Genomic DNA, 18,519 nt, shown 5'->3' with positions numbered 1-18,519 from the left:
TTTCGAACACATAAAAAAAGACCACAAGTTTTAACTGTCTCAATAAAGACTTTATGTTCATGTACAATAATTTATACTTTATTATAGAGATGTTGCGTTAAATTCACTTCATATTGTTTCTACCTCTCTCTAAAATACATTTTTCTTCGTGGCGAAATAACTATCAACAAGTCACCATGAAAGAGCTCCTCACCGCAACTCTAACCGCACCAACCACACTCAGCTGCCTTGTCTCCGGTCTCAGTTCTTTACTTTCAATATCTTTGCAACTTGCTTCCATCTGAACCCCTACAAAATATGCTGTCTGAAACCAAACATGAACAAGAAAAACAGAGAAACATCAGATCACTGAACTCTCAAACTCCAAACCATAATCAATTCGAAAATAAACCATAGTGGAACTAAACCGTTATGATTGTTTTTTCCATATCCGGTTTATTATATCCCAAAAAAAAACAGAACCCAAACTGCACTTCCTTTCTTTTTTAATTTTGAATATAAAATCAAGATTCTGCATAGAAACCAGACAACGCCACTACAAAGAAATGGGATTTTACCTTGCCTGAAGCATTACGAACTGGCGATATGTGAAGAAGATTCCAGAACGTGCTCTTATCTTTTCTGTTACTGATCAAAACCATAAATGATCAGGAAAATAAATAAATAAAACAAACAAGAACTCTCTTACAAAATGTTTTGAAGGAATACAAATCTTCAACCTGTAATTTAGTATTTGCACTGTGCATGGTTTCCCCTTTAGGATGCATTCCTTCATCTAAACCAACATTTATAAACTTCCAATCACATGAAAGTCGCAGTGCATTATTATTCAAAAGTGAAAACGAAATCACTACCTCGTAGAGTACTGAGGAATCAGTATCAACCCCACTCAGAAATCTACAGTTTTGTCCCAACACTTCATGTCTCTTGTAACCTATAAACATGAGTTACATAAATAAGAACAGTGCCATGATCTGATTAAAAGTTTACTTATTTCAGACACTCACCAGTCAATGTCAAAAAGGCATCACTAGCATAAACGACAGGCATATCCGGTAAGCATGGGTTGGTTCTGCAAAGTTACCATACGAATGTCACGGGAAAAAAATCTATAGTATAGCAGACAGTAACTCCATAACAAAAGAAGATAAAAAAAAACTCACAATACGAAACTTTGTTTGATTCTACCAAGAGATATAACTAACGACGAGCTTAAGCAATCTGCAACACGCAAACAGCTCCGCTTCCCACAAACTAATCTGCCAGCGAACTCGCTGTAACGCGTCAAAACAGATAATACATTGCCAACTGCTTCAACAGATTTAAGCTTCTCGGACTCGCTCGCCTCACAGTGTTCCCAGTTCTCTAACTCTACATTCGTAAACAATGATTTAGAAAGCAACCCGCTTAACAATAATTAGATCATTCGTTAACAAAGCCGATTTAAGAAAGCTCTCTGAGTAATTTCATCGAACAAGTTACAGGCATGTACCTTGTTCATCGCACTCCACTGGCAACGCTCGTTCCTGATGCACGTAACTACCTAAACAAACCTCTCTCCGACAAGAACCAAACACCAATTCCGAACAACCCGACCCGTTTCTCATCTTCCGTCCCGAGATTGGGACCTGAACCGCGACGAAATGGATCACTCTCCCGTCGTCATTCCCGAAAACAGGAATCATATGGAACAACATCCAAAACGGCGATCCGGATTTTCGGTAATTCAAGATGCTCACTTGAACGGGTCTCTCCTCACGAATCGCCTCGCGAATCTCCATGATCGATCTCCGATTTGTCTTGGGACCCTGAAAGGCCCTCCCGTTTCTCCCGATGACCTCCTCTCGCGAGTACCCGGTCATTTTGAGAAACCCGGGGCTGGCGAAAACGATCGGGTGACCCGAGATAAACGGGTCGGTGATTGTGAAGCTGTGGGGAAGCTCGTCTAAAGCTTCTTTGATCCATAGCGAGTAACGGGCGCTAAAGGCTCCTTCTTTCTCCTCGGTGGCGGTGGTGAAAAGCGATGCTGAAGATTGGGTTATGGACATAGTCGTAGCGAACACTCGATGACTGGTATCACTGTTCTTCTTCTTCTTCTTCTACTATTCAGTGCCAATCCCATGTGGGTTTTAGAGCGAAAGTTTAAACCTTTCTTCTTGGGTTTGATCGGAACACGAAAACCCAGATTACAATTTCAATCGGGACTCAAGAAAACCCATTGAGAAAGAAAAAAATCGAAGCTTTACACAATTTCGGATAAGGAAGTGACAGTGAATGAAGAAGAAGAAGAAGATAATCGAGGAGGAGTTAGCGTCGATTGATGTAAAATCTTGGGTAGAAGAAACTTTCTTCTTTCTTCTTCTTCTGATTCTCTCGTTGTCTCTCTGATATTTTATTTTCTCGTGTGATTCTGTGGCTATTGGAAGAGGGGACGGTTCTACTGTATTAAACCATTTTTAAATTTAGATATTGTTTTGGTTATATGTGACAGCTTTGTTTTGTTTTATGATTGGAGTAACAGCTAGTAGTTACTATAATTATATGTCATTATCAACAATTATCCACACGGATTTAGGATAACTACAAGGTTTTATTAGTGGGGCAGAAGAGCTCAAGTAGGATAAGTGTACTTCTTAGAGCATCTCCAACCTATAATATTATTTTTTAGTGTCAAAATCGCACTATTTTAATGTAATTTCAATACTAAAAAAAAAGTTTTTCTCCAACCATAACACTAAACTTCACACTAAAAGTTATTTTATAATATTATATATATTTATGTTTTTATTTATCATTTATTTAATTATCTATTTTATTAATAAAATAAATTAATAGTGTTTTAATGGGATGAATAGTATTTTAGTGTGGTGAATAGTATCACACCAAATTTGGTGTGAAATTATAGTGTTGCACTAAAATGGTGTGATTTTTAGTGTAGGGTTGGAAAAAATTTTTGTGTCAAAATCACACTAAAATAATGTTTTGGAGTTGGGTTGGAGATGATCTTACTATTCATTTCTGATCCAACCATCCAAGTTCTACTTTAAAAAAAACAGTTTTTTGTATATTATTTACAAAAATATATATAATAATAATATGAAAACAAAATTTAGTTAGTCTGAAAAATCCATATCTTCTCTGTAGTAATATTTAGAAAAGAGAATCTTACTCAAATCCATCTCCATTTTTTATTAAAAATATTATTTTCTCTATGTTTTTTGCTAAACTATTTTCTCCATATTTAAAGGAATATATATTCTTTTTACATTTAAAGTAATATTTTCTCAAAAAAGGAATATATAGTATTTTATATTTAAAGTTAAAAAAAATGTTTTAGTTATCATTTATTGGAGTCAATTGGATTTCTATTTTATTTTTTATTGTAAACATATCATTGGAAATGTTCTGAATTCAAAATGGCAGTGTGATAAGAAAAAAAATAGTGGTTATCAGGATTAATGATAAAAATCACACCGGATGTGTCGGCTAATCTTTTTGTTCATATATTTCCTGTCAATTTAATCACATCTGATATTAGGAGCGTGGGATCCTATAAACCGAGATTCCACGTAAGCAAATACAAGAAAACGACAAGGAATCTGACTGTCCATACTTATCCATTTTCAATGACGTGTGGCTTTCACTTGAGTATCGAATCGAAGCAAATTCGCTTACGCGGCAAATTACACTGTCTATCATCTCAACATGATAACACGTGTCATTCACTCATCACTTTTATGGACTGGACCAAAAACTTAGTTCAGCCCATTGGACTGCATTACCCTGGCCACCACCACCAAACACGTCTTAAATGTTTTAATTGTTTTTCTTTAACTAGTTGTTTCATTAACTAAAAATTGACTGATCGTCAAGGAAAATTGTTTCAACGCATGATGGAAACAAAGGAACTATAATTCAGTTTAACAGGATAATCACCTGCTTGGTTAGAACATCTTGCAAGTCCATCAATAGACCTAACGAATCTAATTAAATTGATTTCAATCACATTAATTAAAGTAGATTGAATACCGTTTTATTATCACTTTCAAACTGTACATGTGGATTTCTTTTCATCAAGACGTTGTTGCATATATTCAGTTTGTAATGGCAATCTTAGCACGATCCACTGTTCTGCTTTTATATTGTAAAAGGAGATTTCAACTCTTCCTACTCTTCAAAGAATCCATATTATTAATTAGTTTTCTCAACTGATGACTGATGAGAGAGATTTATATTACTATAACAATTTAACACTGCTTGAAATTTGTCTTCAAAAGAACTAGTAGAATCCAAGAGAATCTCATTTGTAATAGGGGATCCATTCCAACATGCATGTGCATAAATACACTTCAAGAAATAGTACCATGGATGTTTCTTTTTTTTTTTCTGAGAACTAGTACCATGGATTCTTCATCCGTGCAACATCAACATCCTAATGTGGTTCCAACCGCCAATGCATGTGATAGCATTCTCTATAGGAAATGATGTATCTCGAGAGCAGTATTCAGTTTCCAGGTTTTCTTTTGTAATCGATCAGTGTGGGCGGAAGAGCAACGTTGATCTCTTGATATGGTATAATTATACCGTATAAAGTCCATCCCAAAAGGTCTTGTGATGATATGTGACTAAGTTTTCGCTTTAGAATATGTTAGAGCATCTTTCTATACGATTATTTACTGAACTCATTTGATAACAATTCTGACAAAAAGAAGAGCTTTTAGCACAAAACCCAAAATATAAATACCACACAAAATAACTCAATATCTTCCACAAAAGAAGGATAAAACATAGAAAGAGCAATAAAAAGAATCAGCCAAACTATTATTGGTTTTGCAAGAAAACAAATAAAGTTTTAAAAATCAATGGTTACATGATAACTACTCTGCTAATATTCGTTAATCCTCCATTAATGTCTTTCATCTTCCCTCTCTTTCAGGTTCCTTGTTATTTAAACAACCTATGAATCCGATCATCTATTTCTAAACCCTAGGCCGACCAGAAAACTTTTTTTTTGGACGACCCTAGTTCCAAGGGTTCTCTCTATCACCACAATAAGTTTCAAAAACTCACCGTCGATTTCAAATGGCGTCTGCTCATTTGAATCTTGGGAGCTACGTCTTCGCCTTTGTCTCGTTATCTCTAGCCGTCGTGGCTCCATCGGTTCAAGGTCACGTCGCGGTATACGATGAATACTGGACCCAACGCCAAACCGACGCATTGCGAGAAACTATAAAATCTTATGACCCGAACCCGTTTAACGTCACGGACCACTTTAACTACCATGCCGCATTGTATGTTCTCGAAAAAACAACCTCGTTATATTTGTCTTTAAAACCTAACTTCTTACTCAAGTAAACTTGATTTCTATAAAAACTTAACTTCTTTTAATGTTTTCTTCTTTTTGTTCACTGTTCAGAGCAATGGAGACGACTGGTGCAGACAACGGAACAAGGAGAGAGCTCCGACAAGTTAGACGCGGTCGGAAAACAAGGAGACGTGGCGGAAGGCACCACTCCCTTAACGCTATCGATAAATGCTGGCGAGGCGACAAAAACTGGCACAAAAACCGAAAAAAGCTAGCGGACTGCGTCCTAGGATTTGGTCGGAAAACAACCGGAGGCAAAAAGGGACAGTTCTACGTAGTCACCGACGCATCTGACCACGATCTCATCAACCCCAAGCCAGGAACTCTAAGACACGCAGTGACTCGCGACAGACCGCTATGGATCATATTCGGTAGATCCATGATCATAAAACTGCAGCAAGAACTGATCATAACACACGATAAAACTATCGATGGTCGAGGAGCGAATGTACATATAATGGGAGGTGCAGGTTTAACGTTACAGTTCGTGAAGAATGTGATCATACACAATATTCATATCAAACACATTAAATGTGGGGCTGGTGGGATGATCAGAGACTGTGAACATCATGTTGGGCAGCGTTCAAAGAGTGATGGTGATGGGATCAATATTTTCGGAGCCACGAATATTTGGATCGATCATGTCTCCATGACTCATTGTTCTGATGGGATGATCGATGCCATTATGGGATCGACCGCCATTACTATCTCCAACTCCCATTTAACCGACCATAACGAGGTAACGTAGCATAAAACCGAACCAACACATGGGAAACATAAACAAAAGAATGTCGTTTTAGATTTAAAATTTTGTTTTATTATAGGTGTCCTTTTAGATTTTTTTAATGCAAATATTAAATAAAATTTATAGTTTTTACTCTTAGATTTAATTCACTAATTATTTAAATTAAACAATGTAATACTCTTTCCGTTTCTAAAAGATCCATGTTTTTATGATTTTCACACTTTTAATAAAACATATTAAAACTTAATTTTTTGTAATTTTATATTTTCTATATTTTTAAACCAATAAGATTTAAAAAAATGAAATTAATGTTCTTGAACTTCACAATTTTTCATTATTAGTTGACAAAAACTAATATAAAATATGTATCATTTTGAAACAAAAGTTTTTTGTAGAATATAAATTTTTTTAGGAACGGAAGGATTATATATTTTTAAATGTTTGTTAAACGTCTCTCCTTACCATGTTTGGCGTTTGGGATGTGCAGGTGCTGTTGTTTGGGGGTAAAGACGGGGATGTGATCGACAAGAAAATGCAGATAACGGTTGCGTTTAACCATTTTGGTAAGAGATTGGTCCAAAGAATGCCAAGGGTCAGATACGGTTTGGTCCATGTAGTGAACAATGACTACACTCACTGGGAAATGTATGCTATTGGTGGGAACAAGAACCCTACCATTATAAGTCAAGGCAACCGTTTCATTGCTCCTCATAAAGAAACCTGCAAGCAGGTACACAAAAACAACTACATTCTCTAATCACTGCATAACAATTTGAGACGCAACTTTTTTTAAAACAAAGCGCAGGTTACAAAGAGAGAGTATACGCCTTATACAGAGTGGAAGTCATGGAACTGGCAGTCAGAGAGAGATTACTTCTTGAACGGAGCTTACTTTGTAAATTCAGGAAGGGCAAACGCGTGGAGCCCTGCCCCGAAAAACCCAATCCATAGAAAGTTTGCGATCCGGCCTCAATCAGGAACAGGTGTAAGAAGACTCACTAAGGATGCTGGTACGCTTGGTTGTACACCAGGCAAGTCCTGCTGATTAAAAAGTTCTCTGCTGGCGCGTTTGTGTGTGTGTGTGTGCCATGTTTGTTATGGTAACTAACAAGAAAAAGACTGTAAAAAGAGAATTGTAACTAAGTATGCACATAGTGCAGTAGGGATAAATCATTAGGCTTCATTTCTTTTGGCTGTTAGAAAAATGTTATTCTTTTTGTTATTCAATCTTCTTTATTGCCCCAAAGGACAACTCAGTTTAAACACCAGTACATAATAGTTACTCCTAGTCTCCGTAGATCCTATACTATCATCTATTATATCATCAAGGCTTGATGATATTTGATACCATCTGAATCAGCCTTCAAGTAGCTCTATCTTATCGCTTTCTTTTAAACCCTGAAACATGTCAAGACACAGATCAAAACCTATCCGTGACTGTATTTGATAAAAATGTATTTGATCAGACAATACCTCTGTGGTTGAAGTTTCTTCGTTTGTAATGACTATACATGTGTTTAACTTCCCAGAGAGTCGAAGCTTCTCCTGCAATACCATAGTGGCAAGTTATCATTAGGGAGAAGATGAAACTATGTGCATGGACATTCATATATTTATCTTCAAAGAGAATGCTTGCCTGCATCAGAATATCCGGCATCTTGTGACTTTCTCCTCCCATAGAGTCGCATAGATACATTAAACCCATATTCGCAATATTCTGCCCAGAGAAAACAAACAAATAACAACAACATAAGAAGAAGACAGATAAGTACATTATCTCTGCAATGATCTCTACAAATGTCATTGAGCTGATAAGAAGGGAAATGAAGTTACCTGCTTGTACTCAATACTATCTAATTTTCCACCCTGAAAGACATGAGATTTAGATGGAATCAGTATGCAAATAACCACCACTAGAAGCTCTCTCTATATATATTTTTTTGTTTGCTATATACACTAGTTAGGCTAATGTTCAGTTGTAAGTAAGAAAAAGAGGAAGAGTCCCCTATTGGTAGTCAAATGAAACAGATAAAAGGTTCTTTAAAACAGCTTCACACGTACCGTACCACCGAAAATGCTATGCATTGAGTCAAAATCATCTCCAATGTTAGCAAGATCCTCTAGAGCCAAACCCACCTGTTCCATCCATCCATCTGAAACTTATTAATACCACCCTTAAAAAAAAACTCTTGAAATTAGTTAATACTTTTTTTTTTTTTGGTCAAATAAATTAGTTAATACTTAAATGCAATATTCATACATTGTCCTGGACTCCCTTTAAGAGATCCTTGTGCAATTCCATCTTATCGTCCGTCCTCTTAAGCCGCTCAGTCAAGTGCTTCTTAGCATTCTGACCAACAACATAAAAGCAAAATCACTATACAATTGGAACATATTTTAAGAGGCAGCAAAAACTGATGGAAGAAGCACCATACAGAAATAGCTTCAGAAACAGTATCCAAATGCTTAGTCAAGTTCGAGACTGCCTCTTCCATGCTCCGCTTTGTTACGCACATGATGTCAGAGAACGACATACCCTACAACAGGAACAAAACATCAGCTTCATAGAAAGAAATCATTCCCAAGTTACAAAGAAACAAACAAGTAATAATAACTTTACCTTGTACCACATGTAGCCATAACCTATAGCTCCTAGTGTCGCTGCCGGGACTATAAACGGGGTGAAATCAGCTGTAAAACATAGCAGAGAACGTCAGAGATTCCTACACACACATTCTTTTTAAAATACCAAAACAAAAACAAACCTCCTTGAGCTCCTCCATTCATGACAGTTATCTGCCGCGATGAGGACATCTGCCGGACCTCCATAGCTAACCGTTGCATCTAAACACCCAACACATTAGTTACTTTACAATCTCTTCACCTCAAAAAGACTCACACACAACAGTACCTGAGTAGCCATGTCATCAGAATCGTCATCTGAATGATCTCCTGACCCCTCAAATCGCTTCACCAAAGACTTAAAAAACAAAAAGGAACCTTTTTTACTAAACCCTTCTCATTCAAAACTTAGAAGAACAAGTTAAAAGCTTTACTACCTGTAGCTCCCCCCCAAAAGATCCGCCATTTTTCCATTCTTCACAAGGATTGTACTTGTATAACCTTTCACATTCGAAAACCAATAAGCAACAAAAGAGAGTTTGATAAATCCTCAGAAACGTAAAGCCCCTAGTTACCTGCTCCAGCTAGAATCAAAATCCTCGTTAACCCAATACCGGATTGCATAGCCATGGTCGATAAAAGAAGTTGTCTTTATTCTTCTTCTTCTTCTTCGTCGAGGTCTGAAACTTAGCTCTCGCCGGCGTAATAAACCTCCCTCTCTGTCAAGCTGCTCAATGCTGGTTTTGCGGAACGGGGTCGTTTTGTTAAAACAAATATGGGCCGTTGATGATGCACACAAGCGTAATAAACAAATCTGAACCGTACATTTTAACTCTATTGGGCCAATTTTGTAATATACTGTCAAGCCTGATAAATAAACTGTCGTTTAATTATACTAAACGCTGTCGTTTTAAGAAACTAGTCTGGGCCGTTGATGATACACACACAAGCGTATAAAATCATATATCCTACTATATAAAAGCTACTAATTTTGAAGCTTCTTAGGAGTGCCACATATGACAAAATATTTCCCACCAATCAAATTACCAGGTCATCGCAAATGTTTAGATGATGGGTCTCGAACTATCCAAATCCATCAAAATAGTGAGTCCATTGTATAACTTATAGCTTCCTTTTCTTTAGCCTACTCGCCTCAGACGTCTCCAGCGACTCCAAATCTGTTCGTCTACCCAATTTCACCGGTGTAACTCCTACGACTACAACAATGGCACTTCAATGCTCCATTATAACTCATCAAGTGAAGACTCTTTGTACCTCTCCACATCCCTCCTCTCAATCTCTTGCCCAGTTCCTTAAATTTGATTTGTCACAAAAGTCAGTGCATCAGATAGTTTTTGAAATTCAAGTAATACTAGGTGTTTTCTTGTACCATGTGCAATGATAATTTTTCTTGAATAATATTTAATTATAATTTTTTGTATTTTTTTAACTTTTATAATAAAAATATTGTTTTCAGATAGCAACAAAATATATATAAGAATTATCTTATTTTTTAAAAAAATTAAAATTTTATTATATTATTTTAGAATCAAATATTTAATATTAATATAATATATAAATTTTATATGATTAAAATAAAATTTGTTTTTAGTTATATATAAAATTCATTAAGGGTATTGTTTTAATTAACACATTAGCGAATCAGTTAGAAATTAATAATAAATCAATAACCTATCTAAAAGTCTCAAACCTAATAAAATATGACAAATAAGAAAAACTAACTAAATTTTAATATAAAATAGAAATTTAATATTATTAAAATATTGTCTATATTCCTAGATCTTTAAAATTCCGTACGAATAGCCTAGCAAAAGGTGTCTGATCACGCGCATCTCAATCATCTTTTGTAAACCCTTTTGCACCAAGTTGGCTAGCCCCACAAGCTAGCATGAGGGTGCCAAAAAAGAGAATAAAGTGGAAAGTGAAACTAAATATCCCAATGAACAAATTCATCAGAAGTCCATATTTATGTGGATGTCTATATGGGACAAACAATTTTTTTAGACAATTATAGAATATAGTCACGAAAATCAATTCTAAAATATAATTTAAAAAAACTATTTAAACAAACCATCAAAATTTTCAATATTACACCAAATAAGAATATAAAGACCAACTATATTCTCTTCGTGTATAATGTGTTGTGGTAAGATTCAAAAAAATTAACTTACTTTACAGTAAGTAAAAATTAGATTTTTAATTCCAAATTTACAGTAAAAACATAACATTTTATAAAACTAAACAATTGACATAATAGTACAAAAATATGAAAAAAAAAATCAAAATACTATCTGCGCGTAGCGCAGACAAGGACCTAGTAAATCTAAATCGTTGATTTTAATTTTTTTAGGTAAAAACTAGAGAAAAAGACCAAAATAGCAATAAATCAAGTTTTTGTTCTCAAACTAGCACTTAAGGGCAAAAATCACAAAAATAGCACTCAAGGGGTAGGGTTTAGGGTTTAGAATTTAGGGTTTAGGGTTTAGAGTTTAGGTTTTAGGGTTTAGAGTTGAGAAGTGAGGTTTTGGGGATAAGATTTCAAATTTTGAAAAATAAAAAAATTTAAATTTTTCAAAAGATAAAATGCTATTTTGGTCATTTTAATTTTTGAGTGTTATTTTTGTGATATAAACTTAGAAATGTGCTATTTTGGAGATTTGCCCTAAAAACTATTGGGCCAATTTTATAAAGATCTTAAAACTATTGAGTAAAAGCGAATTAACGAAAAGTTCTGTCTCTCTCCTTTAGTTGAAATTTAAAACCTTTTTTCCTCCGTCGTATCCAGTGGAGAAGACGACGATGTCGCAGCTCTTATCTTCTACTCCTCCATTGGCGGTAAACTCTAGAATCTTCTTAACCCATCGATTCCCAGAAGCTCGTTTTCTCACCGCCGGTGTTTTCGTCGGAAAAGGGCGTGGCTTCTCCGTGAAGCCGACGGAGAGGGTGAAGTTAACGGTGAAGTCTCGGTATAGCGACTCATCTTCGCCGGCTTACTCTCAACAAAATGGTAAAACCCACTTGAAAAAAGCTTGTTCCTTTCTGTCTGAATTGTGAAAATGGAAGCTTGAAATCATACTTGTGATTTGTGTATGTGTTTTGTTTGGATTAGGGGAAGGATCCTCGCCACGGTTTTATGTGGGTCATTCGATTTACAAAGGGAAGGCTGCTCTTACTATAGAGCCTCGTGCGCCCGAGTTTGTGGCTTTAGAAGTATGTCTCTTTTACTAAATCTCTGTTGAATCATCTTTGCATTGATCTTAGATTGGTCTCCATTGTCTTTGTTCAGTCCGGTGCGTTCAAGCTTTCGAAGGAAGGGTTCTTGCTGCTTCAGTTTGCTCCTGCAGCTGGTGTTCGTCAGTACGATTGGAGCAGGAAACAGGTCTGGTGTTATCTAGTAGTCTATGGAATTGTGATGATGATCATCTCTTGGTTTGATGAAAGAAATTATGATTGTGGTTAGATCATGTGTTGACGTTTGGTTTAATATTTAACTTAGTACTTCATAGATTGTTACATGAACATGATTGTGGTAAGTTGATGTTTTGATTTGACTTGATGCAGGTGTTCTCATTATCAGTTACAGAGATTGGTAATTTAGTTAGCCTTGGGCCGAAGGAATCATGTGAGTTCTTCCATGATCCTAACAAAGGAAAAGGGTATGATTAGGACCCTGTGAGATCTATTTGATTACTCAGATTATGTTGTTCTTTTAGTTCTGATTCGTGAATCGATCTTGTGTTATGGTTGTTGTAGTAGTGATGAAGGTAAAGTGAGGAAGGTACTGAAAGTTGAGCCTCTTCCAGATGGTTCTGGCCGCTTCTTTAACCTGAGTAAGTGAATCTTTTTTTTTTAGTTTCTTTCATGGATTAAAAGCTCTTCTGATATCCACCGTTGTTGTGTTTTTTTTTCATGAAGGTGTTCAGAACAAGCTTTTGAATGTAGATGAGAGTGTATACATACCAATCACCAAAGCAGAGTTTGCTGTTCTTATCTCTGCTTTCAACGTAAGCCCTCTCTCTCTCTCTCTTAATCTCTTTGTAAAAAGACCCTTTGCCCTTTATTTTAACAGTATACATTGTGTCAGCAGTTCATCTTGCCACACCTTATAGGCTGGCAAGCGTTTGCAAGCTCCATCAAACCAGAAGACTCTAACCGTCTTAACAATGCGTCGTCACCTAAGTATGGAGGAGACTACGAATGGAGTAGATGATTGAGAAATTACAGACAACCTTGGGAACTCGGTTCTTGTGTCCATCCCATCTTTTTGTTATCGCAATCAACGAGTAGCAGTTAGAGACTGAACTAGTGTTTAGACCAAATGGGATGTGTTGTTGTGGAGGAAAAATTCATGTTACGTGTTGAGACTTTTTTTTATTCAAGAGCAAAAGGTTAGAATTTTGGTAATACAAGAATCAACTTGCTCCTTCCTTCTGTGTTATCAAGATTGCATTCGAGGTATAGAAGACACTAAGGGACCTAAAACCAACAAAGAGAAAGAGATCATTATGTGGATTATCGCATTCAGACATTAAACCGAGTGTAATAGACCACACAATGAGCTGTTTCTTTTTGTTGGGTTAGGTCCTTTAGTGTCTGTCTTTCCTAATCAAGACCATGCCAATTACACCTAACCCTGTTTTTGCTCACAGTAAACCTCTGCATCACCAGACACCAGTCCAAATACTTTAACCAGACAAACTAACACACCTGGTAAGTTTAACAAGTTGCTTCTCATCTATTACATGCCTCTGATACTTCCCACATCTTGCCATCTTTCTAACGCAGCATATAAGCTCTCCAAGTCCAAGTACTGGATCCCACTGTTACCTACATGCACCAAGCAAAGAAGAATAAACCGAAGTAAAGGCTGCTAAACTCGGTTCTATTGTTGGTTCAAATTGGTTATTACGAGTCTATTTCCGGTTAAGCACCCTCTCTTCTCTTCTGCGTGCGTTATACGAAGTTCTCCACTTCATCATTTCTCAATCGCAACGGGGTGAATTCGAGGATCGATCGGAGACTCTTCTCTCATCACCGGGCCTTCATCATCTTCCTCTTTAGTTTCCAACCGTTTCTCGCCGCGAGGAGAGATGCTTGCTTGACGACGACCTACACCGTTCTCGCCTCCCCTTTTTTTGCTTAACAGTGAGATCTCTTTCATCTTCGTTGGTAGATCCGTAGTTTGTACTTTTTTATCACACATGCTTTTCAAAGTTTCTCTCTTTTTGCTGAATTGATCCGGTCCAAAGAGATTTACTTTTCCCTTGTTTGCAACTGATGTGCTTCTAAGCTATGTAGCTTTATGATCATAGATTATTATATAACCGTCTGTAGATTTCAGATACTTAGGCAAGTGGTTGAGGGAACACATTGAAAGTCCTGATTTTTAGTAGTTTCTGTGATCATTGGTAGAGAAGGATGTCTACTCCAGCGAGGAAGAGGTTGATGAGGGATTTCAAGAGGTTGCAGCAAGACCCTCCTGCTGGAATCAGCGGTGCTCCTCAAGACAACAACATCATGCTCTGGAACGCTGTTATTTTCGGGTAATCAATCAAACAAGTGAAATTAGAACCCCTTTTTTTTTCTGAGTCCTTCACTTCACTCTACTAATTACGTCGTCTCCTTCTTCTGTTTGGGGATTTGCAGGCCTGATGATACCCCTTGGGATGGAGGTAATGTTTTCTAATTGTCATCACTTATCTTGATTGATATTTTTTAGCAATCTTTTGTTATCTCTTCTTACATTCTCTATCTTGTATGATCTTGTCAGGTACTTTCAAACTCTCACTGCAGTTTTCTGAAGATTATCCAAACAAACCACCAACTGTTCGGTTTGTTTCTCGGATGTTCCATCCTAACAGTAAGTTTATAGATACCAACATCACCTGTTTTTCTTATTCACGAAACTGACACTTGGTCGTTGTCGTGCAGTTTATGCTGATGGGAGTATATGCTTGGACATCCTCCAAAACCAGTGGAGTCCTATATATGATGTCGCTGCTATTCTTACCTCCATTCAGGTAATAATAGAAACATTCATATTGAAATGCTTCCCATGTCTTTGTTCTAACAAACAGTTGATGATTGTTGTTCCTCTACTTCCTCGACTGCCTCCATTTTAAAGTGTTGGTGTTCTTGATATGATCACATTGGCTAAACCATCTCTCTCTTTTTCTTTGTAAATCACAGTCACTGCTCTGTGATCCTAATCCGAATTCTCCTGCGAATTCCGAAGCTGCTCGAATGTTCAGTGAAAGCAAACGCGAGTATAACAGAAGAGTCCGTGAGGTTGTGGAACAAAGCTGGACTGCAGACTAGTAATAACATGCTGTAGCATTTGTCTTCAACAACATTGAACCTCCTCTCTTGTGTTTGGTTCCGCTAGCTCTTTCTCTTTCCTGTCTTCCGTGTGTTTTTCAAACTCTGTGATTGTTGCTATTAATGTTTCTATGTATTTCCACGTATTATCTCAACCACATTATATCTATTTCAATTTGATTATCTTTCGGAGATGTTATTTTACTTTGTTTCAAACAACAGGTTACTAAGTCAGCTTGGAGAGTTCAATGTAAGATGGTTCATGTAATATTGTAATCCATGAGACTACATATTGACTTATTCTCTCTACATTCATCTTGCATTATTGTTTCTACAAGTTTCTCTCTCTATGATCAGCTTTTTTTCTTGAGGATTTTTCATTCATATATTGCCTTCATGGTTGCTTCATGATTCCCACTGTTTGTCCATCCTTGTTGCACTTGAATTGTATATTGCAGATTCCATACAACATCTTCAATAGATGGTCGCTTGCTCTGATCTTCACAAAGACAGTTGATAGCAAATTCCACGGTTGTTCTCAGCGACTCATAAGCATATGATCCTCTAACAGCTGGATCTGCTAAGCTGCTCAATACTGATGGTTCATCTCTCAAACCATTCTCCAGCTGTGAGGTATAACGAAAGAGGGTTCCAAATTTAGTAGATTAACAAATATGAAAAAAAGTTTTTAATTGAGAATATGAAACATGAACAGACCTGAAGCTTCAAACTTCCCATCTCTGAAGAGCCTGCAGCTACTACCTTCCCTGTGATGATCTGAAGTAGTATCACTCCAAACTGGTACACATCTTCTTTCTCTCCATCCTCATTACTGCACACAATTCCATAACAAGTTTCAGAATTTGATAGATGAAAACGTAATTTACCATATCTTATAAGATATATACCTCTTTGGAGTTTTGACTTGATGGCTCTCTGCTCCAACCTAAAAATGCGAGAAAATTTCTTAGATTGATTTAAAAGAGGAAAATGAAAATTGTGCAAAATGGCTTTATACCTTGGATGGTAAAGGAATAGTGTAGCCACTGATTTTAACAGTGAGTGTTCCATCAAGCAGAATATTTTCTATATCCAAATTGTTCCCAAAGATTCCTGGTGCTACTCCCATGTGCAAGAACTGTATCCCTCTAGCGACTCCTATTGCTATCGCCATTCTCTGAGGCCATTGCAGCACCTCTTTCTTCCTACAATCTGATTAAAAAATTCCCATATAAATCTACCGTAAATTGAATGTGTTTTTTATGTCTTTTTCAGGTTTTACCTGTGAGAAAATCCTTTAACGACCCGTTTGAGATATACTCTTGGACAATGAAGATGGTGTGTCCAGCGTGTTGATTGTGGCCTTGGTTACTAGCAATGCAATGTCCAAGAACGCTGACCAAATGCATGTGCCTTAGCTTTGATAAAACTTCCATCTGCTGAGCTAAGCTCTGTGGTAAACTCTTCTGCTTCAGCTTGATGCATCTCACTGTCACTGCTATGCCTTCTCTTAGACGACCTCTGTACAACTGTTGTAATATACCACATATATATCAACCAATCAAGACTTTATATTATGTTGTTTCATGCTATGTTTGTTGTTGTTTTTACCTGCTCGCAGAGAAGACTTGCTGCATCAAAGTCGTCAGTCGCTTCTTCCAGTTCCTCCAAGGAGAACATGTAGTACGGTGGCAGACCAATCACTGCAGATCTCATTGTCTGCGGTACACGTCCTACGTTCGTAAAATTATTTTAATCATTCTGCTAGAGAAAAAACTGAATCATAAAGTAGTAGTAATAGACTTTGTTTACTTGAATCTGGTAATGACTTAGTGCTGGTGGTTGTGTTGCTGCAAACTGAGGCTTTATCAGATGCATGTCTATCATTGTTGTTGTTGTTCACTTCAAAAGTATCTTCTTCTGATTCTGATCTTCTTCTTCTCAGGATAATCAAAACCGAAACAACCAAAATTGCTGCAAGGATGACCACACCAATGATTACCAAAATCACCAAACCGAGTTTGCTTCTTGCAGAATCTTTCTCTTCAACTTTGGGGACAGGCTCCACAGCTACTGCTTTGCTCGCTTGGTTTTGACAGAAAGAAAGCGGACGCTGATATTTAGCGTTAGGAGTCCCATTCAAAGACAAGCAATTGAATGAAAAGAGCACTGTCTGGTTCTTGAAACTCTTGGAAGAGTAGCAAGACGGAAGCTTTCCGGTTAGAAGATTATGAGAAACGTCTAAAGTTCTAACCTTTGAGGAGCTGCAGGTAGAATTTGGAAGCGATCCGCTAAACATATTCTGAGCGAAACTGAGAGTTTGAAGAGAAGGAAGAGAAAACAGAACCTCCGGAATCGATCCGGTGAACTCGTTGGAAGAGAGGTCTAAACTTTGAAGCTTGTTCATCTTCTTGATCTGTTCTGAAAGCTTGGATCTAAAGGAGTTGTTCTTCAACGAAACAGAGATGAGGTTACTTGGGAGTGAAGGCAATTCAGGACCGAGATTATTACCTCCCAAGTCCAGCTCTTGAAGATTAGACAACCCTCTGAGATCAAAGACAGAACCGTTGAGAAGATTGTCTGTTAAAACAAGGCTTTTCAGATTCTTCAAAGAGGAAATCTCTTTTGGAATACTCCCGGATATGAAATTAGAGCTGAGGTTGAGAGATTGGAGAGAAGGTGGTAACTTGGTGATGATCTTAGGAGAGAGAGGACCGGATATACCGAGTGAGGTAAGATACAAAGTGTTTAAGCTTGGGAGTTTTGTAAGAAGAGTGAAGAGCTCTTCAAATCTTCCAGAGAGCTTACTGGTTCTGTTTCCAGTGATGGTTAATTCTGTTATGTGACCTTTGGAGCATAGGATTCTGAAGGAAGGAGAAGAAGGAAGGTTGCAGAAGTTGGCTGTACTGGTCCATGACTGAAGAATATGTGGATACTGTAGCTGCTTTTGGATATCAAAGAGAGTTTTTGATTCACTTGGAGGTAACTGAGACTCAGAGAGTAGTGGAAGAAGGAGAAGAAGAAGAAGGAAAGTGAAGGGCAATACATGGCTTTGGAGGGAACTTTGCATTTTCTCTGTTAAATTTTTAGTGTTTGGAGATGTGTTTTGGCTTAGAGAAACAGATTACTCATTGAAGGTTGTCCTCTTTCTTTTTTCTGGGATCACAGAGACTGGCAGATCTATGTGGGAAGATGGAGCCTGGAGGATAGCTTGGGATCAAAAAAGAGAGTTAAGATGTTCATGGGAAAATTAAGTGGATGCATTTAATGCCATCTTTCATTTCTTATAGTAATTTTTTTGATATTTTTGTGTTTGGTTGTTTGTTCATTACTGCACATCGCACAACCTCCGCTTGACAGACTGGTTTTAATGCATAGAAGAACATGACTATGATTTTTTATATTCTACTTTTCAAACTTTTAATACACTGAAGAACATGGATTATGA

The 18,519-nt window shown here is 37.0% G+C and overlaps 5 protein-coding genes and 1 non-coding gene across 10 annotated transcripts; 3 read left to right on the top strand and 3 right to left on the bottom strand.

Moving 5' to 3' along the window:
• Positions 1–11: 11 nt before the first annotated feature.
• LOC106369339 (protein TWIN LOV 1) lies at positions 12–2,462 on the bottom strand. 2 transcript variants are annotated; one of them, XM_013809489.2, is made up of 7 exons: positions 1,493–2,462; positions 1,164–1,371; positions 1,008–1,072; positions 855–934; positions 720–775; positions 558–627; positions 12–304 (listed from the first exon to the last, which is right to left on the bottom strand). In XM_013809489.2, the coding sequence occupies exons 1-7, from the start codon at positions 2,046–2,048 to the stop codon at positions 164–166; spliced, it is 1,176 nt and encodes a 391-aa protein (XP_013664943.2). In that variant the 5' UTR covers positions 2,049–2,462; the 3' UTR covers positions 12–163. The 2 variants fall into 2 exon arrangements, with proteins under 2 accessions (XP_013664943.2, XP_013664944.2); XM_013809490.2 differs by having other exon boundaries at positions 558–621; positions 1,493–2,434.
• A 2,324-nt stretch (positions 2,463–4,786) lies between these two features.
• Positions 4,787–7,336, top strand: LOC106365441 (probable pectate lyase 6). Its single transcript, XM_013804872.3, has 4 exons — positions 4,787–5,291; positions 5,417–6,104; positions 6,598–6,840; positions 6,916–7,336. Exons 1-4 carry the CDS (start codon positions 5,083–5,085, stop codon positions 7,153–7,155), a joined length of 1,380 nt encoding a protein of 459 aa, XP_013660326.2. The 5' UTR covers positions 4,787–5,082; the 3' UTR covers positions 7,156–7,336.
• LOC106365440 lies at positions 7,278–9,466 on the bottom strand. Its single transcript, XR_007339943.1, has 12 exons — positions 9,308–9,466; positions 9,170–9,233; positions 9,022–9,090; positions 8,876–8,954; positions 8,731–8,801; positions 8,546–8,647; positions 8,371–8,460; positions 8,172–8,246; positions 7,944–7,976; positions 7,747–7,827; positions 7,584–7,655; positions 7,278–7,508 (listed from the first exon to the last, which is right to left on the bottom strand). It is a non-coding gene; the product is annotated as an uncharacterized LOC106365440 (transcript).
• Positions 9,467–11,478: 2,012 nt separating this feature from the next.
• Positions 11,479–13,180, top strand: LOC106369337 (single-stranded DNA-binding protein WHY3, chloroplastic). 2 transcript variants are annotated; one of them, XM_013809484.3, is made up of 7 exons: positions 11,479–11,760; positions 11,863–11,963; positions 12,040–12,132; positions 12,315–12,409; positions 12,507–12,583; positions 12,669–12,757; positions 12,841–13,180. In XM_013809484.3, the coding sequence occupies exons 1-7, from the start codon at positions 11,553–11,555 to the stop codon at positions 12,961–12,963; spliced, it is 786 nt and encodes a 261-aa protein (XP_013664938.2). In that variant the 5' UTR covers positions 11,479–11,552; the 3' UTR covers positions 12,964–13,180. The 2 variants fall into 2 exon arrangements, with proteins under 2 accessions (XP_013664938.2, XP_013664939.2); XM_013809485.3 differs by having other exon boundaries at positions 11,483–11,760; positions 12,510–12,583.
• A 387-nt stretch (positions 13,181–13,567) lies between these two features.
• LOC106369338 (ubiquitin-conjugating enzyme E2 2) lies at positions 13,568–15,270 on the top strand. Of its 3 annotated transcripts, none has more exons than XM_013809488.3 (6): positions 13,568–13,898; positions 14,171–14,296; positions 14,400–14,425; positions 14,524–14,613; positions 14,685–14,773; positions 14,943–15,270. In XM_013809488.3, the coding sequence occupies exons 2-6, from the start codon at positions 14,172–14,174 to the stop codon at positions 15,069–15,071; spliced, it is 459 nt and encodes a 152-aa protein (XP_013664942.1). In that variant the 5' UTR covers positions 13,568–13,898; position 14,171; the 3' UTR covers positions 15,072–15,270. The 3 variants fall into 3 exon arrangements, with proteins under 3 accessions (XP_013664942.1, XP_013664941.1, XP_013664940.1); XM_013809487.3 differs by having other exon boundaries at positions 14,147–14,296; XM_013809486.3 differs by having other exon boundaries at positions 13,576–13,898; positions 14,166–14,296.
• A 47-nt stretch (positions 15,271–15,317) lies between these two features.
• LOC106369336 (probable LRR receptor-like serine/threonine-protein kinase At2g02780) lies at positions 15,318–18,456 on the bottom strand. Its single transcript, XM_013809483.3, has 7 exons — positions 16,884–18,456; positions 16,683–16,804; positions 16,354–16,600; positions 16,090–16,283; positions 15,980–16,017; positions 15,789–15,903; positions 15,318–15,697 (listed from the first exon to the last, which is right to left on the bottom strand). The coding sequence occupies exons 1-7, from the start codon at positions 18,139–18,141 to the stop codon at positions 15,449–15,451; spliced, it is 2,223 nt and encodes a 740-aa protein (XP_013664937.2). The 5' UTR covers positions 18,142–18,456; the 3' UTR covers positions 15,318–15,448.
• Positions 18,457–18,519: the final 63 nt, after the last annotated feature.

This window comes from Brassica napus, chromosome A6 (genome assembly GCF_020379485.1).
Source record: "Brassica napus cultivar Da-Ae chromosome A6, Da-Ae, whole genome shotgun sequence".
Taxonomy (NCBI): domain Eukaryota; kingdom Viridiplantae; phylum Streptophyta; class Magnoliopsida; order Brassicales; family Brassicaceae; genus Brassica; species Brassica napus.
This window is presented reverse-complemented; position numbering and strand designations above follow the sequence as displayed.